This window comes from Palaemon carinicauda, chromosome 7 (genome assembly GCF_036898095.1).
Source record: "Palaemon carinicauda isolate YSFRI2023 chromosome 7, ASM3689809v2, whole genome shotgun sequence".
NCBI lineage: Eukaryota > Metazoa > Arthropoda > Malacostraca > Decapoda > Palaemonidae > Palaemon > Palaemon carinicauda.
In genome coordinates this window covers 167,039,915-167,063,023 of record NC_090731.1, presented here as the reverse complement: position 1 = coordinate 167,063,023, position 23,109 = coordinate 167,039,915, and the positions used below count along the sequence as shown (strand labels likewise).

Below are 23,109 nucleotides of genomic sequence, written 5' to 3'. Positions count from 1 at the left end.
TATGTCTACAACACCAAGGCATTTTTCCAAAGGCTGACATTACATAGAAGCCTAGACCTAGGCACTTTCACAACAGTGGACGTTAAATACAAGACAACACCTAGCCACTTTCCCATTGGCTTATGTTGTTGTTATTATTATTATTATTATTATTATTATTATTATTATTATTATTATTATTACTAGCTAAGCTATAACCTTAGTTGGAAAAGCAAGATACTATAAGCCCAAGGGCTCCAACAGGGAAAAGTAGCCCAGTGAGGAAAAGAAACAAGGAAAAATAAAATATTTTAAGAACACCACCACCACCAAAATAAATATTTCCTATATAAACTATAAAAAAATTAAAAAAAAAGGAAGAGAAATAAGACAGAATAGTGTGCCCGAGTGTACCCTCAAGCAAGAGAACTCTAATCCAAGACAGTGGAAGACCATGGTACAGAGGCTATGGCACTACCCAATTCTAGAGAACAATGGTTTGATTTTGAGTGTCCTTCTCCTAGAAGAGCTGCTTACCATAGCTAAGGAGTCTCTTCTACCATTACCAAGAGGAAAGTAGCCACTGAACAATAACAGTGCAGTAGTTAACCCCTTGGATGAAGAGGAATTGTTTGGTAATGTCAAGTGTTGTCAGGTGTATGAGGACAGAGGAGAATTTTTAAGGAATAGGCCAGACTATACAGTGTATGTGTAGGCAAAGGAAAAATGAACCGTAACCAGAGAGAAGGGCGCAATGTAGTACTGTCAGGCCAGTCAAAGAACCCCATAACTCTCCAGTGGTAGTATCTCAAAGGGTGGCTGGTGCCTTAGCCAACCTACTACCTATGAATTGTCTACACCTCAGTACTTACACAATGGATAAGGTTCTGTAAAAGACTATGATTAGGAACTTTCAACAATAGCTAACATTATGTGTGTATATATATATATATATATATATATATATATATATATATATATATATATATATATATATATATATATATATATATATCTTTAGTCCAAGAACCTTTAGTGACTGACTTCTTACATAGATGTCCACACCTAAGCACTTTCATCGAAGCCTATACCATGGCACTTTCTCAAATGCTGATGTTATATAAATTCCTACACTTGGTACTTTCACAAAGGTTGACCTTAAGTAAAAGTCTAGACGTACGCACTTTCACAGTGGCTCACTTTACATATATGCCTTGAAAGAGGAACTTTCGCACTGACTGCCTTGTTATATAAATGCCTACACCGAAAGGTTAAAAGGATAAGGTGTCTGATTTCAGTTCCAATTTCATCAGAATAGATGCTCACCAGAACGTCAGCCAGGTAAATCTAATCCCCAACTGTGGTGCCGTAACACAGCAATGTCCTCCCCAGTGAACTGCTTAAACTCACAGTCCCGGGTGGGGATCGATCTGACGCCTTGCAAGAGTTGGCAACCCCATTACCACTGTACTACCCCGTAGGTTCTTTTATATGACTGACATTATATCAAGCCAACACCTAGGAACTTTCACTATGGCTTACAAAATCTATATTTCTATGCCTTGTTTCTTTAATAATGGCTGACTTTTAGCATAATTCTAGACCTCTGCACTGTCATTATGACTGACAACGTAAATATGCAGGAAATTTTGGTAGACTCCACCCAGCCATTTTTGCATGAAAAACAACTTAAGTTAGTTCTCTTGTTGTTTTATTGTGTTCTTATGTTATCTTTCGCAAAACTATAATTTTCCGATTACCACCACCCTACATACCCCAACAGTAAGGGTCTCACCCAGGTGCAAATTGGGGTTTTGGAAGAGATGAAATTTTTTTAAATTATTGATGGAAGATAATAATAACAGAGCCCAACAAAACAACAACAAAAAATACCAGAACTATAACTATTTCTCCTCAGCATCTTTTTCTAAATCTTTAACATAGTGCGACTACAAGCATTGTTATACAGTACTGTATACTGCCCCTCTAGTAGCATTTTCTCAGCCGTGACTCGCTTTGCTCACAATTATACATAATATCAGTGCTCTACTGTTCTCGCAAGTGGAACACAGATGTGCTGCGCACGCTAGTTGCGAAGTAACTATCAAAGTATCCTAATTACCTATAATTCACATCATGTCGCTCTATTGGTTTATGCTTTGATATGGTTCACTTCCCATGCAGTTAAACATATTACCTGCTCCTCTGTTCTGGCAAGCAAAATATGGATGTACTGCACACACCAACTATGTGGGTCACTATTTCAAGTACCATAATATGCCTTAGCATTACGAACCTGACCTAGCATGCCATTTACCATATTAGCCAGCATCTGATGTTTATGAGTGAAGGGTTACAAACATTGGCGTGATAAATTAACATATTTAAGACATTTAATATCTCTTGGAAGAACATCGCGGTTACGTAAAATCATCACAGTTTGGGGAATTATTATATAAAACAACTGCTAAACTGCATCAATTTACAACTTTCACAAGCGTCGATCAAGAAACTTGTGACTGAAATGTGGATTTGTTTTATTTGAAATGAACCATCAAAGTGCATTTTTAATGCCTTTCCTGAAAACTCATTAAAACTGTTGATGAATATATATTTAGAATCTGATTGGGTCATTTGAGACGAGGCTTAGGTGAAATTTATCGCAGTGCGCAATGCGGGGGAGTCAAGTTCAACGGAAACAAACATACGAATGTAAAGAGAGCTACTAATCATGACATGGGAACATCAACAAACAATTTGGAAAAATATCATACTTGATGTATTTCGATTATTTCTTTCTCTCTTATGCATTTGTGCGGATAATGTATTGAGAATAAATGTTTTTTTCACATAGACTACCAGGAAAAATTAGAACGTAGGAGGTAGGTGGAGATAAACAAAGTTTAACTTCACCACTTTTAGATTGACTGACTTGTTACATAAATGCATTTTCATAATGGCTGACAATATAGGAAAGCCTAACCTAAGCAATATCATACTGGCTGACATTATAAGAAAGCCTAACCTAAGCAATACCATAATGGCTGACATTATAAGAAAGCCTAACCTAAGCAATATCACAATGGCTGACATTATAGGAAAGCCTAACCTAAGCAATATCATACTGGCTGACATTATAAGAAAGCCTAACCTAAGCAATATTACAATGGCTGACATTATAAGAAAGCCTAACCTAAGCAATATCACAATGACTGACATTATAGGAAAGCCTAACCTAAGCAATATCACAATGGCTGACATTATAGGAAAGCCTAACCTAAGCAATATCATACCGGCTGACATTTTAAGAAAGCCTAACCTAAGCAATATCACACTGGCTGACATTATAAGAAAGCCTAACCTAAGCAATATCATAATGGCTGACATTATAAGAAAGTCTAACCTAAGCAATATCATACTGGCTGACATTATAAGAAAGCCTAACCTAAGCAATGTCACACTGGCTGACATTATAAGAAAGCCTAACCTAAGCAATGTCACACTGGCTGACATTATAAGAAAGCCTAACCTAAGCAATATCACACTGGCTGACATTATAAGAAAGCCTAACCTAAGCAATATCATACTGGCTGACACTATAAGAAAGCCTAACCTAAGCAATATCATACTGGCTGACATTATACGAAAGCCTAACCTAAGCAATATCACACTAGCTGACATTATAAGAAAGCCTAAACTAAGCAATATCACACTGGCTGACATTATAAGAAAGCCTAAACTAAGCAATATCACACTGGCTGACATTATAAGAAAGCCTAACCTAAGCAATATCACACTGGCTGACATTATAAGAAAGCCTAACCTAAGCAATATCATAATGGCTGACATTATAAGAAAGTCTAACCTAAGCAATATCATACTGGCTGACATTATAAGAAAGCCTAACCTAAGCAATATCACACTGGCTGACATTATAAGAAAGCCTAACCTAAGCAATGTCACACTGGCTGACATTATAAGAAAGCCTAACCTAAGCAATATCACACTGGCTGACATTATAAGAAAGCCTAACCTAAGCAATATCATACTGGCTGACACTATAAGAAAGCCTAACCTAAGCAATATCATACTGGCTGACATTATACGAAAGCCTAACCTAAGCAATATCACACTAGCTGACATTATAAGAAAGCCTAAACTAAGCAATATCACACTGGCTGACATTATAAGAAAGCCTAAACTAAGCAATATCACACTGGCTGACATTATAAGAAAGCCTAACCTAAGCAATGTCACAATAAATGACATTATACAAAATTCTTTACACAGGCACTTACAAAATAGCTGAATTTATTGAAACCTAAGAGAATGAAGTGTGTTTCTGAAGCTAATGTTATTTCAATTTTTCTGCTTGTGTTCTCTGCTATGTCGAATTATAAAAGAATTAAGGGCTAAAAGGCCAAATTAATGTAGGCCCTATTTCACTTAGTTACGTCTAAAATGAGAAAATGGTTTTAATTACGAAGGAAACGCAGGCTATATATGACCCTAAGATAGATATATGGGTTGCATCAGTAGGCTGTGTCTAGATTGGGCTACCAAACGAATGAATTCTTATGTCTGCATAAAGAATAATTTTCGACTTAATCGCTCATTACTGCTATGACAAGTATTACTTGAATGACAATCAATCTAGAAGATAAATTGAACAAAAAACAAGGAAAGCTGTATAGGTTACTAGCCTAGTCCTACTCACCCCTGCAGTATCTTCGGTGCCTGGAATTTCCGTTTACGGAGAAGAAAACTCTCGCTACTTGGACAAAAATGTAACAGGAATCGTTCAGTTCCTAAATTTTCATTCCCAACACTCACTGTAACGGAATTTCACTGTAACAAATCGAGAATACACAACACCACTAAACAAACATCAAACTAACCGCGCTCCAGAATGTAAACAAACGAATTCGACATCGTTGGCAACTTAACTGGATTTTGTCCCCTCTAGCGGAGTGAAGTGGAACTAACATTCCTGGAATCTAGATAAATTCTCTATAAATTTTGTGGAATTGTGAAATCATTGCAGTTTAATTTTCGGAAAAATAAATTAAAATTTTTATTTCATTATGCTGACTACATTGTTCGAGGTCAATAAGATGAGAGTGATCACACTACTATACATGATAAAATCCCAGGGTTATCGAAACTTTTACATTATTATTATTATTATTATTATTATTATTATTATTATTATTATTATTATTATTATTATTATTACCTAAGCTACAACTATAGATGGAAAAGCAGGAGGCTATAAGCCCAAGAGCTCCAACAGGGAAAATAGCATAATGAGGAAAATAAATAGAACATAAATAAACTAAACTAAAATTAAATATTTTAAGAACAGTAACAACATAAGGTTAAATCTTTCATATACAAACTATAAAAACTTCAACAAAAACAAGAAAAATAAGATTGAATAGTGTACCCTCAAGCAAGAGAACTCTAACCCAAAACCGTGGAAAACCTACCCAAGATTATTATTATTATTATTATCATCATTATTATTACATGCTAAGCTACAGCGTAGTTAGATGCTATAAGCCCTGGGGCTCCAACAGGGAAAAAAGCCCAGTGAGAAAAGGAAATAAGGAAATGAAAAAACAAGAGAAGTAATTAACAATTAAAATGGAATATTTTAAGAACAGTAACTGCATTAGAATAATTCTTTCATGCATAACCTATAAAAATTCTAAAAATAAAAAAAAACAAACATCAGAGGATGAGAAATAAGGTTGAATAGTGTGCCCGAGTGTACCCTCAAGCAAGAGAACTCTAACCCAAGACAGTGGAAGACCATGGTACAGAGGCTATAGCACTACCCAAGACTAGAGAGCAATGGTTTGATTTTTGAGTGTCCTCATACAAGAGCTGCTTACCATAGCTAAGAGAGTTTCTTCTACTCCTACCAAGATGAAAGTAGCCACTGAACAGCTACAGTCGGTGGCGGATTACCCAATAGGCTAACTAGGCTAAGCCTAAGGGCCGCCAAGCCTCCGGGGCTTGAGGCCTTAAACTAGCTGTTATATTTAAAATTTTATAACTGAAATAGGTCAGGACCAAAAGAATGAATTCGAGGTTAATTTTGTGAAAATTGTCGGTGCCAGGGTGACTAACATCAAGAGTAAGATACTGTCGTAAGCAAGTTTTCTTGATCCAGCTAATTGGGAGGTTTCTGAAGATACGAAGGATTATTTCACTCAATAAGGATGTTTTCATTGATTTTAGCAACGAGGATTTGGTCAAATTAACTGTGCATATTGATGAATCATGACAAGAATAATTAATTTCTAAGTTAATGTTTAAATGATAAATGGCAAATGCTGTTTTTTTTTTTTTTTTTTTTTTTTTTTTTTTTTTTTTTTTTTTTTTTTTTTTTTTTTTTTTTTTTTACAGCATAAAAGGGGTATTGTGGTTTAAGTAACTTTATCTCAAAAGTTTTTGTTTTTTCTAATAATCTGCACCTTTCTTCAGGTGATCTACGCTTGGGCCAAGGACGCTCCTAAGTTGGTCTTGCCAGAAGGTGTGGCCTTCAAGGTCGGTGGAAAAACTTCCATCAAATACCTTGTTCTCCAAGTTCACTATGCATCTGTAGAGAAATTCAAAGGTTTGTTCACCAGTGACTATTCTCCTTTTTATTACCTATTAATTTTTGTAATCAGTTACTGCACGTAGTATTGAATATTCACTCCTCTTTGACTCCAAAAAACGAATTATAAGACAAAGATTTTAGTTTAGTGATACACGAGTAAAAGCATGAATATCATCAGGCCGAAATAAAGGCCAAGAAATCGAAAATATAGAATTATGTTCACATCTAAACAAAAAACATTTCAGGAACATCATTTTGTAGAATAATTTTCGAACAGAGGCCCTTTGTGTCAATAGGCGTAGGAGGAGAAGAACAAGAAGATGATGATGATGATGATGATGATGATGATGATAGAGAAGAATGTTTTCAAATCAACAGAGGCTCTTTGTGTCAATGGGCGTAGGAGGAGATGATGATGATGATGATGATGATCGAGAAGAATGTTTTCAAATCAACAGAGACCCTTTGTGTCAATAGGCGTAGGAGGAGATGATGATGATGATCGAGAAGAATGTTTTCAAATCAACAGAGGCCCTTTGTGTCAATGGGCGTAGATGATGATGATGATGATCAACAGAGGCCCTTTGTGTCAATAGGCGTAGGAGGAGATGATGATGATGATGATGAAGATGATCGAGAAGAATATTTTCAAATCAACTGAGGCCCTTTGTGTCAATAGGCGTAGGAGAAGAAGAAGAAGAAGAAGATGATGATGATGATGATGATGATCGAGAAGAATGTTTTCAGAATCGAATTGATGGATCTTATTGACTACTGAAGATTAAATCTTGCTCTCCATTCCTTTACTAAAACTCACTATCCATTACAGATGGGTCTACTGACGACTCGGGCGTTTTCCTCTACTACACTGAAACACCGTAAGTCAAGACTCCATTTTTCTTTCATAAATATTCATCTTTATGTTGATTTAGGTTAATTAAGTCCTTCGTTTCCTAACTGGCTTGATTTTGGATTTTAGTAATAATGATAATTTTGATAACAATACTATTTTGATCATTTTATCAATGATAATCTTAGCAATAATAGTAATATCAATGATTTTAAAAATTATAATAATTTTGATATTTTTAATGATAACAGTAATTCTATTAATAACACTGATTTTGATAATGATACTAATAATTTCAATTATTTTCTTCATTGTTTTCCTCTCACATATGAATTTGTGTGTAAATTGTAACTAAGAAATAGAATTAAAAGCTTGTCGTGGCCATTACAATCTAGTGGTCTAATGACTTCGGCCAACAAATTTTCTATAGTAAAGCAGGTTTTGGTGCATTCATAAAAGGGCAGATCACCAATCTCATAAGGAAAGGATATTAAAGGACTCTTTTTATATTTTTCAAAATTTCTATACAAAGCAGGGACACTGGATATCCTTTATTAATGGCAGCTTGTATTATTATTATTATTATTATTATTATTATTATTATTATTATTATCCAAGCTACAACCCTAGTTGGAAAAGCAAGATGTTATAAGCCCAGGGGCTCTAACAGGGAAAAATAGCCCAGTGAGGAAAGGAAATAAGGAAATAAATAAATGAAGAGAACAAATTAACAATAAATCATTCTAAAATAAGTAACAACGTCAAAACAGACATGTCATATATAAACTATTAACAACATGAAAACTATTTAACTTTTAATTGAGGAATTAGAATGTTTGAAGTAAGAGATACTAGTGATTGATTTCTCATTTTTCATTCCATTGCCAAGAAAAATGTAACTAAATTAACTTATGATAACGAGGTTTTAAAGCTGAGAAAATAATAAATAAAGTCATTGATACACCGATTTACAGACTAGGGTAAATCGACGCTGGAATATATTCAATATCGACTCCTTTTCCATCGTTATCCCAACATTAAGGAGTTAGTTGCCTGATGCGCCTTCTCCAACGCCTTCTATCAAAGGCATCCTCTTCCACCAAACCTCTTCTCTCCATATCATCCTTCACCTTATCTCGCCATCTAATTCTCTGCCTCCCTCTTGATCTTCTCCCCCTTACATTAAGGGGTCGGTTGCCTGATGCGCCTTCTCCAACGCCTTCTATCAAAGGCATCCTCTTCCACCAAACCTCTTCTCTCCATATCATCCTTCACCTTATCTTGCCATCTAATGCTCTGCCTCCCTCTCGATCTTCTCCCCCTAACAGGCTCCTCCCAAACCCTTTTCAATATCTACTAATGAACCATAAGTAGATTACCAGACCTTATTGGGTCCTGATTCCTAAAAGTCCATCCTAACCTTACCTACTACTTACAGACAACCCAAGGCAGCCGGAGTCCTTCTCCTCGGCACTGGAGGACGAATCAACCCAAAAAGCGTCGAGTACATGGAGACTGCTTGCACTATCGACGAAGATAAGGTCATCTATCCATTTGCCTTCCGAACGCACACACACGCCTTGGGTACGTAGAACTATTGTGTCAGTCTATAGAAAAACCGGGTTGTGAGAATGACGATTAGGTCAAATTGCAGTTGGCCGACAATCTAGGTGTATTGTTATGAGTTATGGTACTGGTCATAAGAATAGTGTTGGGTACAGATATTCACCTACCCACGCCTTAGTTAGGTTTTCTATGGCATGGCATGATGGTGTTAATCTACATTTGTACCAATAGGTATAGGTTGGTCAATTGCAGTATCATGTGCCTCCTTTTAATGAAAATGATTTAGATGAATATTTTGTCTGTTTTGAGAGAAAATCTAAAAAAAAAAAAAATGTAAGTGACTAGCAGAAAATTGGGTTTATATATCAGGAGTTTTTTGTGGTAGGGCAAAAAAAGTTTTAACCAGTGATTTTATACCTCTGGAAGCGTCGTAAATGTTGTAGAGGCTGTGCTATGAGTACATGTGGTGTTGTATCCAGTGACTTTAGCCTTCTAGAAGCATTGTAAACACTGTGGAGGCTGTCTAAGGAAAGAAATTACGTTGTAGAGGCCGTGCTATGAGTACATGCGGTTTGTAGCCAGTGATTTTAGCCTTCTAGAAGCATTGTAAACACTGTAGAGGCTGTCTAAGGAAAGAAATTACGTTGTAGAGGCCGTGCTATGAGTACATGCGGTTTGTAGCCAGTGACTTTAGCCTTCTAGAAGCATTGTAAACACTGTAGAGGCTGTCTAAGGAAAGAAATTACGTTGTAGAGGCCGTGCTATGAGTACATGCGGTTTGTAGCCAGTGACTTTAGCCTTCTAGAAGCATTGTAAACACTGTAGAGGCTGTCTAAGGAAAGAAATTACGTTGTAGAGGCCGTGCTATGAGTACATGCGGTTTGTAGCCAGTGACTTTAGCCTTCTAGAAGCATTGTAAACACTGTAGAGGCTGTCTAAGGAAAGAAATTACGTTGTAGAGGCCGTGCTATGAGTACATGCGGTTTGTAGCCAGTGACTTTAGCCTTCTAGAAGCATTGTAAACACTGTGGAGGCTGTCTAAGGAAAGAAATTACGTTGTAGAGGCCGTGCTATGAGTACATGCGGTTTGTAGCCAGTGATTTTAGCCTTCTAGAAGCATTGTAAACACTGTAGAGGCTGTCTAAGGAAAGAAATTACGTTGTAGAGGCCGTGCTATGAGTACATGCGGTTTGTAGCCAGTGACTTTAGCCTTCTAGAAGCATTGTAAACACTGTAGAGGCTGTCTAAGGAAAGAAATTACGTTGTAGAGGCCGTGCTATGAGTACATGCGGTTTGTAGCCAGTGACTTTAGCCTTCTAGAAGCATTGTAAACACTGTGGAGGCTGTCTAAGGAAAGAAATTACGTTGTAGAGGCCGTGCTATGAGTACATGCGGTTTGTAGCCAGTGACTTTAGCCTTCTAGAAGCATTGTAAACACTGTGGAGGCTGTCTAAGGAAAGAAATTACGTTGTAGAGGCCGTGCTATGAGTACATGCGGTTTGTAGCCAGTGACTTTAGCCTTCTAGAAGCATTGTAAACACTGTAGAGGCTGTCTAAGGAAAGAAATTACGTTGTAGAGGCCGTGCTATGAGTACATGCGGTTTGTAGCCAGTGACTTTAGCCTTCTAGAAGCATTGTAAACACTGTAGAGGCTGTCAAAGGAAAGAAATTACGTTGTAGAGGCCGTGCTATGAGTACATGCGGTTTGTAGCCAGTGACTTTAGCCTTCTAGAAGCATTGTAAACACTGTAGAGGCTGTCTAAGGAAAGAAATTACGTTGTAGAGGCCGTGCTATGAGTACATGCGGTTTGTAGCCAGTGACTTTAGCCTTCTAGAAGCATTGTAAACACTGTAGAGGCTGTCTAAGGAAAGAAATTACGTTGTAGAGGCCGTGCTATGAGTACATGCGGTTTGTAGCCAGTGACTTTAGCCTTCTAGAAGCATTGTAAACACTGTAGAGGCTGTCTAAGGAAAGAAATTACGTTGTAGAGGCCGTGCTATGAGTACATGCGGTTTGTAGCCAGTGACTTTAGCCTTCTAGAAGCATTGTAAACACTGTAGAGGCTGTCTAAGGAAAGAAATTACGTTGTAGAGGCCGTGCTATGAGTACATGCGGTTTGTAGCCAGTGACTTTAGCCTTCTAGAAGCATTGTAAACACTGTAGAGGCTGTCTAAGGAAAGAAATTACGTTGTAGAGGCCGTGCTATGAGTACATGCGGTTTGTAGCCAGTGACTTTAGCCTTCTAGAAGCATTGTAAACACTGTGGAGGCTGTCTAAGGAAAGAAATTACGTTGTAGAGGCCGTGCTATGAGTACATGCGGTTTGTAGCCAGTGATTTTAGCCTTCTAGAAGCATTGTAAACACTGTAGAGGCTGTCTAAGGAAAGAAATTACGTTGTAGAGGCCGTGCTATGAGTACATGCGGTTTGTAGCCAGTGACTTTAGCCTTCTAGAAGCATTGTAAACACTGTAGAGGCTGTCTAAGGAAAGAAATTACGTTGTAGAGGCCGTGCTATGAGTACATGCGGTTTGTAGCCAGTGACTTTAGCCTTCTAGAAGCATTGTAAACACTGTAGAGGCTGTCTAAGGAAAGAAATTACGCTGTAGAGGCCGCGCTGGGTACATGTGGTGTTGTAGGCAGTGATTTTAGCCTTCTAGTAGCATTGTAAACACTTTGGAGGCTGTCTAAGGAAAGAATTTAGTATAATGATGATCATTAGCCAAGCTGCAACCATAATTGGAAAAGCAGGATCTTATAAGACCTATAAGGGATCAAACAGGAGAAATGTTAAAATTTTCATATGTACTTTTATTAAGATTTCCTTCATAAGCAGATAGTCTACTTCTGGAGACCTTGAATGTTTTGGATGCTTGCAGGCCGCGTTGTCTCTGGTTACAAAGTGACGAGAAACGGCGTCACGGACAAGTGGGAACTCATTGGCAAGAAGGATCCACAGCTCCCCCAGATGTTCTATCCTGTGGCTAACGAACTGACTCTAGCCAAAGGAGACACAGTGGTAAGGAAGTGGTCTTCTCTCTCTCTCTCTCTCTCTCTCTCTCTCTCTCTCTCTCTCTCTCTCTCTCTCTCTCTCTCTCTCTATTATGTTTTTGGTATATCAAATTCTATATCAAATTCTAGGGTAGCTTAATATTATCCAACCCAACTAGGTGAACTTAGCCCCTATAACATTTAGAAAAACGGAATTTTTTCATTAATTGTAGTTGGCTTTCAAAATATATCAGGAAATGCAAACATTAAAGGTTAGTATTTTTTCGACAATTTTAACAAGAAAATTCTTGTCTTAAGAAACCATATTTTTTGTCTAAGTTTATACAAAAGATGTACCAAGTTCACATTAAAATAAATTAGAATATATATATATATATATATATATATATATATATATATATATATAAATATATATATATATATATATATATATATATATATATATATATATATATATATATATATATATATATATGTATGTATATATATATATATATATATATATATATATATATATATATATATATATATATATATATATATATGCTCCGTTTTATTCACTTGACTTATACTCTGACAGTATGTTCGGACAGCAACAATGAAAATGATTTATTTTTCAGGCTGCCAGATGTACAATGCAGAGCAACAGGGATCGCATTACCAGAGTTGGGTAAGTTGACAAAAGATGCATCATGTTCCATCTTCTATTGCATTCAATGTTTGCACATTCACGATAATCTTAAAGTAATTTCTTTTGTTTGATTCTGTGTAATGTTTTTACTGATGTTATATTTTATCTACTTAATTTATGTTGATATATTTTTGTATTTATACCATTTATTTCTTTATTGATTATTTTGCATTTCTTTCAAAATAATGTGTTGTCACTTTCACGATCTTTTGCATGCAAACATTTATTTTATCAGGCCTTCAGTGATCGTTTTTGCTTTCAATCTCTTGGTTTCCTTTCCCCTACTCTGCTTGGATTGTTTAATGCATGTGTTTTATTGTTTTATTAAAGATACCAATGGGAATGCTTTATTGCTTTACTATACATACAAGTAGGAATGCTTTCTTGCTTTATTACAGATACTGGTATGAATGCTATATTGCTTCATTATTTATACTAGTGCTAATGCTTTATCATAGATACTATTGTGAATGCTATGCCTCCTTATTACAAATAATAGTACTAATGCTTTATTGCTTTATTATAGATACTAGTGGGAATTCTTTATGTCTTTATTACAGATACTAGTGTTAATGCTTTATTGCTTCATCATAATACTAGTGTAAATACTATATGTCTTTATTACTAGTGTAAATACTATATGTCTTTATTACTAGTGTAAATACTATATGTCTTTATTACTAGTGTAAATACTATATGTCTTTATTACTAGTGCTACTACTGTATTGCTTGACATTACTTCATTATAGAAACTAGTGTGAATGCTTTATTGGCTACTAGACTAAACTCGCTTTACCTTCTACATGGTGAAAGCTGGGACATCAGTTTTCATACTTTTCGGGAGAAACACTATTTCATTTCTTCGCAAGTTGGTGGAGAATTGGGATGGAAGGATTCAGTCTGTTCTTCATGTTGCTAATTAAACGGGATTTACACGGTCGACTGGTTCGTCGAACCCAGTTGTCGAACCTGCTTGTCAAACGGCTCTTAGAGGTGGAGTCAGCCATAGGCCGGAAGGACACTAGCGACTCTGTGGCGCCACAAAGCCACAGCATCGTGTGGCGGGGATGTGGTCTCCCATAGGTTTCCATTGTTTTCAAAGCCACGCCACACCTGTGGCGGGGATGGGCGACACAGAGCCACAGTCGCTAGTTTGCGCGGCAAAACTTGAAAACAATGGATGCCTGTGGGAGACCACATCCCCGCCACACGATGCTGTGGCTTTGTGGCGCTACAGAGTCGCTAGTGTGCTCCCGGCCATAAATGCACAAGGTTTGTAGATGGTGAAGCCCCGCCCACAAAAGTCAGGCGAGAACAGACTTTCTTCGAGCCGTTCGACGAACGTGTTCGACAACCAAATACCCCGTTCACACGTTCGAACATCACTTCAAAACACTTGTTGGTCGAACGGCTGCAACTCACGTTCTTGCACTTTTCATCTTAACAGTCAGAAACTTCATGTTTCGAAGAGATACAGTTCATGAATAATAAACAGAATTATGAAGGAAATACTGGTTAAGCCCCTGAGAGTAGATGAAGTATCTTTAGAATAACATAATGACAGTGGAATACTTCGATTTAAGATTTTGATTCTTGAATGAATTGCCGTTACAAAAGGTTCTCGACTTACAAACATCCGATTTACAAACACAAATCCAACTGAAATCTTAAATCATAGATATTGTATCAAAAGTTCAAAATAAAAATACTGTTATAGAATAATATATAATCTACTGCGGTAAGCAAGACGACGTTTGCAATATCAAACGAGACTATTTGTTGACTTTTACAGCTGAAAAGTAACATAAAGAACTAAGTTTTTAATGATTAATAGAAAAAGACTTAGCATAAATAGTTTTTAATGATATAAATAGAAAAACACGTAACAAAAAGTGCTAGTTTTTAATAATAGAAAAAAAAGTGATATAAAGAACTAAGTTTTTAATGATTAATAGAAAAAGACACCATAAATAGTTTCTAATTATATAAATAGAAAAACACGTAACAGAAAGTGCTAGTTTTTAATAATAGAAAAAAAAGTGACATAAATATCTAAGTTTTTAATGATCGTAGGCATGTTTGTTAGGTGCAGTCTACCCAAGGCAAAAATTCAACCGAATTCGAGTTACAAACCATTTGTTAGTTTGTAAGTTCAGGACTCTCTGTACTAAGGAAGCAGATATGATGATGCTTCTTAGTTGAAGAAAGATGCTTAAAAGCAGCATTTCTTCGAGTCCAGTTCTTTAAGCATACAGTATATATCAAGTCGATTTTGAGATAAAACTTCAAATTTTGTTCAATGAAAGTCTAGCAAACAGTATAATTGGTCTAAAAATCGCCCAGTCACCCAAACCTCGGCACACATATGTATGGGACAAGTGTTCTCAGCTCAATGTATTCACTTTTAATGAACACATGTCAATTACCAATGATTAATGAACCAATTAACATATTAGATTATTAATTCAATTTACCCTCTTTAAGTTCTAATGAAAATAATGTTTTGTATTTGTACCTAAATGGTACTATATAGATTATGAATAGCTTATCTCAGGCGTGGAGTTAACTAACATGATGGCAAGCATTGTAAAGTATCAAATCTCCAGCTTTTCAATGTTTATAACAAAACTGGGTCTACTAATAAAAGCTTCAGGGAAGCATCAATGCATATAACAAAACTGGGTCTACTAATAAAAGCTTCAGGGAAGCATCAACGCATATAACAAAACTGGGTCTACTAATAAAAGCTTCAGGGAAGCATCAACGCATATAACAAAACTGGGTCTACTAATAAAAGCTTCAGGGAAGCATCAACGCATATAACAAAACTAGGTCTACTAATAAATGCTTCAGGGAAGCATCAACGCATATAACAAAACTGGGTCTACTAATAAAAGCTTCAGGGAAGCATCAACGCATATAACAAAACTAGGTCTACTAATAAATGCTTCAGGGAAGCATGAACGCATGTACTTTGAAAGAAGTCTATCCTGACTAATATTATCTTTCTTAGTTCTGCCCCCTTCATCCTACCAAACTTATATAAAAACTAGGTCCACTAAGAAATGCTTCGGGGAAGTCTATCCTAACTAATATTCTCTTCCTTACTAAACTTATATCAAAATTAGGTCTACTAACAAATGCTTCGGGGAAGCATCAACGCATGCACTTTGAAAGAGGTCTATCTCTCTACTATTCTATTTCTTGGTTCTGCTCCACTCCTCCTACCAATCTTTTATCTTCTTCTGCTGGCTAAAGTTTCGAAGAGAACCTCGATCTACTTGTAAACAACCCGTCCTTTTTAGCGCCACCAACGAGGATGAGATGTGCAACTTCTACATGATGTACTGGACGCACAAGGAGCCTCTCCGCAAGAAGTCTTGTTTCTCTCTTGGGCCACCATTTTACTACTGGAACCGTGATGGTCTGACATCCGTTCCAGACAGTGACGCATCTTCTCTACCAGTTGGTGCTTCCGCCAAGGAGCAGGGCATAAGTGCACATCAGATGTAGAAAGCCTCTGATAGATATCAAGCTTTTTCTTATAATCTTGTGCTTCCGTGGCTACCCAGGAGTGAATGAACCTATGAATTTTTTTGAATTGGAAATTTAAAACCGACAGAGTTACTTAGTTACATGAAATTCATTCAAATTTCGGTTGATTTGATCAAACTTCTGGAAATTCATGTCATTTTGGTAGCGTATTCAAACAAGATTTTAGTGGTACATGTTAGATATATTGTCATCGGTGAAAATTGCTAGAATGATTCCAGAAAAGAACGAAAACGCCAGAAATTATAATGATCACTAAAAACTGGAAAGCTTTCATAGGAAAACTTTCCTAGGGAATTCATATAATGGCATAACATCACAACAATACTTTTGGTGACTAGCACCAAATACATGTAAAGATTTCTAAGTTTTCATTTCAATTTCATTAGGCCTACTATGAAATAATCTGAAATTTCAACAACCCGGGTCATCTAAGTGAAGCAATTTTCAGGTCATAATTGGGGAGACGAAAAGCAGGGATGTGTTGTCTGCTGAAAATTCCAAATGAGGTGGAGACAAAATTTTAAGTTTTAGCAAAATATTGTAATATGAACAGATGCGCACAAGGTTTAAGATTCCTACGACTGTTCGATTCCTTTTAATAATATTACTTTTTATAAGATTTTTTCTTACACCGATTTTTTTTCTTCCAGATAAGTTGCAAACTCTATTTATTGTAAAGCTTATGAGTTGACAGCTTCAGAGGCACTAAATATTCCTCTTGTACAGCTTTCTTTGATTGTTGTACTTTAGTTGCTGAAATTAATAGTAAGAAAAGAAGCTCTGATTAAAACGCATACGAAGCACAATAGTTATAGAATGTACTATGAACAAAATGAGTATTTCTTATTGCTTTAATTGTCTTTAACATTAGAGGGTGGGCATATGCCTCTGGGTTAGATCTCCTTTCTACATAGAACAGTGTTTCCCAACCCTGGGGTAAATTACCCCAGTGGGGTAATGGACCCGTAATTTTGGGGTAATCAAGGTGTTCTGAAATTGAGTTATTCACATTCCCATAATTATTGCCATAATTCCTACACAAAATCTGCAATAATTGTTTTATAGGAAAACTCAATAGTTTTAACATTGCTGTACAATAATTTGGTCCGGGTGGCAGGCAGCTCAACCCTGCAAGCACAAGCAGCCAATAGCGGGCTACATGATCCATACAGTTCATCAGGTGGCTGCAGAAAAACATCCAATGTTACCGGGTATATGTTCAATGGGGTAATTGATTAGTTGGGAATAAAATTTTGGGGTAATCATTAAAAAAAGTTGGGAAACACTGACATAGAAGAAAGACAATGACACAGAATGTCTGGATAATGCTATTGACTCGTCTATCGCCTACTCACTAGTGTGACAGCATACTTATCTTTTGTTTATTTTGTTATTTGTTATTTTATGTAGCTTTTATTTGTAATTAAATAAACACAATAATCTTTTGTTTTCGTTTGCACATCCTTGAAGAGTACTTTGTGTGTTTTGCACCATAGTTTTTTACACATTTGGGAGCCTTTGGCAAATATGAATTATCGAAACATAGGTTTCTGATAATTCTCATGCATTTCCAAAAGGGCACCTTTTTTTTTCTTTTTTTTTCTTTCTTTTTTGCACCTTGAGGAGCCTTTAACAAATATGAATTACCGAAACACAGGTTTCTTATAATTCTCATGCTTTTCCAAACGGGCACTTTTTTTTTTTTTTTTTTTTTTTTTTGATTTTGCACCTTGAGGAACCTTTAACAAATACAAATTTCTGAAACACAGGTTTCTTATAAATCTCACGCATTTCCAAAAGGGCACCTTGGTTTTTCCGCACTTTTGAAGAGTTTTTAACAAATGGAAATTACTGAAACGCAGAATTTTTATATTTCTTATGCATTCCCAAAAGGTCGACCTCCGACGACGAAATGTGCAACTTCTATTTGATGTATTGGGCTGATGATAAGTCTGGAACCCTGGGAAGGAAAATGTGTTTCTCCGGTGGTCCCCCTTCTTATAGGTGGAGTATGGACACCGTCCTGAAGAATAGCCCACCTGGAGATTTTAACGAGACTATGAGAGTTCCGTAAACAGTCTGAAGATTTGAGAAAACCAAGATAAAATGGCTGTAATTGATTTTTTTATTAGATTATTTCTAAATATAGAATTTAAATCAAACACTCATGATCTTCGTTTAGTAAGCAGATTAAATTGTTGTGATTAAATTTTTCTTTGAAATATTCAGTCATTTCTAAATATGAAATTTAAATAAAACATTCATGATATTCATTTGATAAGTAGATTAAATTACTGTGATCAAATTTTGTCTTTGAAATATTCAGTCATTTCCAAATATGGAATTCAAATGAAACATTCATGATATTCGTTTGATAAGCAGATTAAATTGCTGTGATTAATTTTTTCTTTGAAATATTCAGTCATTTCTAAATATGGAATTTAAATCAAACACTCATGATATTCGTTTAATAAGCAGATTAAATTGCTGTGATTAATTTTTTCTTTCAAATATTCAGTCATTTCCAAATACGGATTTCAAATGAAGCATTGATGATATTCGTTTAATAAGCAGATTAAATTGCTGTGATTAAATTTTTCTTTGAAATATTCATTCATTTCTAAATATGGAATTCAAATGAAAAATTCATGATATTCGTTTAATAACCAGATTAAATTGCTGTGATTAAATTTTTTCTTGAAATATTCAGTCATTTCCAAATATGGAATTCAAATCAAACATTACTTCTCCCTAAACTTATATAACGATAAAAATTTTACAATGAAAAATAAAGTTAAGCCGATATGATATGTACCAGAGCATATATTTAAGATATCAGAGCAGTTGTGGAGATGAACAGGAAAAAATAATAGGAAGGATTACTAGGTTATGAACATGTCAAAATCAAAATATTTATGCTTTAGTGGCATTATAATCTTCACAGTCAATGCATATTAAAAAATAACAAAATTTCCAGGAACTAAAAGGTCGGGAAAACAGGCAAAGAAATCAGTAAGAGAAAGAAAAATTAATTTGATTACTGAAATATATTTTTATGATTACTCTAAATAGGTGTTTGTGTATTACTATATCATTATACTCGTATATAATATTTCTTATGATTATTTATGTATAATAGTAGTTTCATTATCCCATTAATTGAATGTCAATGAGGGTAAATGCATTGTCTTTATGTATTATTTTGTTTACATGAATTATGATAAAAAGACATAAAGGCAATTATAACATATTTTGAATTTTTATTATCTTATTCAAGTTAACATTGAAACACAAGTGTTTCATATCTATTACTTAAATCCCGTTTAAAGAATTATATAAAAAAAATTCAGCCACCCGTTGAGATACTACCGCTAGAGAGTTATTGGGTCCTTTGACTGGCCAGACAATATTATATTGGATCCCTCTCTCTGGTTACGGCTTATATCCTCTTTGCCTACACATACACAGAATAGTCTGGCCTATTTTAACACATTCTCCTCTTTCCTCATACACTTGACAACACTGAAATTACCAAACAATTCTTCTTCTCTCAAGAGACTAACTACTACAATTGTTCAGTGGTTACTTTCCTCTTGGTATGGGTAAAAGAGACTCTTTAGCTATGGTAAGCAGCTCTTCTAGGAGAAGGACACTCCAAAATCAAACCATTGTTCTCTAGTCTTGGGTAGTGCCATAGCCTCTGTACCATGGCCTTCCACTGCCTTGGGTTAGAGATCTCTTGCACACTATTCTATCTTGTGTCTCTTCCTCTTGTTATTTTCAAGTTTTTATAGTTTATATATGAAAGATTTATTGTAATGTTATTGTTCTTAAACTTCTATTAGGTTTTTCTTTATTTCCTCTCCTCACTGGGCTATTTTCCCTGTTGGAGCCCTTGGGCTTATAGCATACTGCTTTTCCAACTAGGGTTGTAGCTTGGCAAGTAATAATAATAATAATAATAATAATAATAATAATAATAATAATAATAATTGGGAAGAGAAAATAGGTTGATGTCAGAAATGGGAAGAAATGTCACGAAACAATTTATGAAATGGAATATCTGTGCGCCATTATTTTGGCAAAGAATTTTATTAAGTCATGCTAATCATACTTCTATTCTCAATTTTGTTGGCTATACAGATTTTATCTTCTAATGACATGAGGTATGCAGAAATGTTAAACCAAAATCATATATCTTTCATATTTTCAATTTTTACTTCCGAATAATTTTCCTATGAATTTTGAAATAAGAAATATAGAATTATAACTACTTTTGTATCTTTTACTTTTTTTAATTTTTACTTCCGAGTAATTTTTGTATGAATTTTGAAATAAGAAATGTAGAACTATAACTACTTTTGTATTTTTAAAAGGCTTTGTTGTCTCAATTATTCTCAATTGGTTCTTATCTAATTAGATTAGTAATTAATTTCTCACAAATAAAGACCTAAAAAAGTGGGAATTAAATGTAATACTTCTTTTTGGCATTGACTTTTATAATTTTACAATAGGCATTGACTTTTATAATTTCATTAAAGGCATTATGTTATAAACATAAAATTCTAAACAATTTGTATTTCAAATGGTGTTGGATAAAATCCTCTTCACATTATTCATTCTTAGAAGAAATTATTTTCCTACATTTATTTTTCTATGATGTATTTCTTTTAAATGTTCTGTAGAATTACATTCAATGTTATCTTCCCGGATGGCAACATGCATGTAACATCAACGTTGCACGTGAATGTAAGATTTAGCATTAGAGCAAAATAAACATTTCATTTCATGTTAATTGCATTTCTTTTTTTGATTTCATGTTAATTGCATTTCTTCTTTTTTATTTCATGTTAATTGCATTTTTTTATTTCATGTTAATTGCATTTCTTTTTTTGATAATTGCATTTCTTTTTTTCTATTTCATTTTAATTGCATTTCTTTTTTTGATTTCATGTTAATTGCATTTCTTTTTTTATTTCATGTTAATTGCATTTCTTTTTTTGATTTCATGTTAATTGCATTTCTTTTTTTGATTTCATGTTAATTGCATTTCTTTTTTTATTTCATGTTAATTGTATTTATTTTTTTGATTTCATGTTAATTGCATTTCTTTTTTTGATTTCATGTTAATTGGATTTCTTTTTTTATTTCATGTTAATTGCATTTCTTTTTTTGATTTCATGGTAATTGCATTTCTTTTTTTGATTTCATGTTAATTGCATTCCTTTTATTGATTTCATGTTAATTGCATTTCTTTTTTTTTAATTTCATGTTAATTGCATTTCTCTTTTTGATAATTGCATTTCTCTTTTTGATAATTGCATTTCTTTTTTTCTATTTCATGTTAATTGCATTTTTTATTATTTCATGTTAATTGCATTTCTTTTTTTGATTTCATGTTAATTGCATTTCTTTTTATTATATCATGTTAATTGCATTTCTTTTTTTGATTTCATGTTAATTGTATTTCTTTTTATTATTTCATGTTAATTGCATTTCTTTTTATTATTTCATGTTAATTGCATTTCTTTTTTTGATTTCATGTTAATTGCATTTCTATTTTTTATTTCATATTAATTGCATTTCTTGTTCTTTTTTTATTTCATGTTAATTGCATTTCTTTTTTTGATTTCATGTTAATTGCATTTCTTTTTTTGTCTTCATGTTAATTGCATTTCTTTTTATGATTTCATGTTAATTGCATTTTTTTTTTATTTCATGTTAGTTGCATATCTTTATTATGATAGATTGCGTTTTTATATACAACATGATTATGTTAAAAGAACGCCAATATGAGGTAAGTTTTCCCATCCTATTTTATGTTCTGAAGTGATTTTTACTTTATTATAAACATTTAGATTTTCAATAGTTCCTTATGTCGATGCCATAGCCTTCCATTTTCATTAAAGTGAAACCTTTGAAGAACATAAACCATATAAAAAATGATGGCATTTATATTGTTGATTAGTTTTGAGAAAAATTATAATTACAAAATAAAAAAAAATTCCATTGAACACACACACACACACACACACATATATATATATATATATATATATATATATATATATATATATACACACACACACACATATATATATATATATATATATATATATATATATATATATATATATATATATATGTATATATATATGTATATATATATATATATATATATATATATATATATATATATATATATATATATATATATATATAGTATATGTATGTATGCATTCATACCTGTACGTATGTGTGTATGTATGTATGCATACAGTACATATGTGTATAAGTACCTTTATAAATTTAATTGCAAACATTCAATAATTACCTTCTTTTCCAGCTCGTTTAACAACGATGAAATGTGCAACTTCTACATCATGTACTGGAGTGAAGGCGAGCCCCTGGAGCAGAAGTATTGCTTCACAGGAGGTCCTCCTCTGTACAGTTGGGCCGTCGATTTCTCCACCGTCCCACGGGACGCCTCTAAGCTCCGGCCAGAGGACACAGGGCCCCACATGCATCATCATCATTAAGGGACGATCACCAATAGAGGTCGTTAGCATTGGTTTCCTGCAGGATTTTGGTTTCAGAGGGAAATAGTTTTCGGGAGTTATTCCACATGTAACTTTTTCCTTTGGTCTCCTACGTTAGGATGTCTACACGGGCTCCTTACGAGAAATAATTTTACATGGGATTTTCACGTGAGGCTACACCCGTGGAATTTTATTTATCATTAAGGGAGAGAAAGTTTTTTATTTATCTGCCTTAGGTAGGCTAAATGCATAATCTATCTTTATAAAGAAAATTAACTGAATTCTAGGTTTTGTGAAATTAGTAATTCG

The 23,109-nt window shown here is 34.3% G+C and overlaps 1 protein-coding gene and 1 long non-coding RNA gene across 4 annotated transcripts in view; one reads left to right on the top strand and one right to left on the bottom strand.

Annotated features, from left to right (window-relative positions):
• The window catches only part of LOC137644142 (uncharacterized), a 107,883-nt gene extending 102,984 nt beyond the window's left edge, over positions 1-4,899 (bottom strand). Inside the window, exon 1 of the long non-coding RNA XR_011045143.1 lies at positions 4,697-4,899. This is a non-coding gene — a long non-coding RNA (uncharacterized lncRNA). The remainder of the gene's footprint in view (positions 1-4,696) is intronic.
• Positions 1-22,914, top strand: part of Phm (Peptidylglycine-alpha-hydroxylating monooxygenase) — a 90,011-nt gene extending 67,097 nt beyond the window's left edge. The window contains exons 4-9 of one of the 3 annotated variants that reach the window (XM_068377117.1): positions 6,472-6,604; positions 7,419-7,467; positions 8,878-9,023; positions 11,883-12,022; positions 12,636-12,685; positions 22,608-22,914. In XM_068377117.1, coding sequence (XP_068233218.1) covers positions 6,472-6,604; positions 7,419-7,467; positions 8,878-9,023; positions 11,883-12,022; positions 12,636-12,685; positions 22,608-22,800 — 711 coding nt within the window. In that variant the 3' untranslated portion in view covers positions 22,801-22,914. Of the gene's footprint in view, positions 1-6,471; positions 6,605-7,418; positions 7,468-8,877; positions 9,024-11,882; positions 12,023-12,635; positions 12,686-16,011; positions 17,707-18,154; positions 18,421-22,607 lie in introns of those variants that run through there. The other 2 variants (XM_068377118.1, XM_068377116.1) reach the window with 2 other exon arrangements.
• Positions 22,915-23,109: the final 195 nt, after the last annotated feature.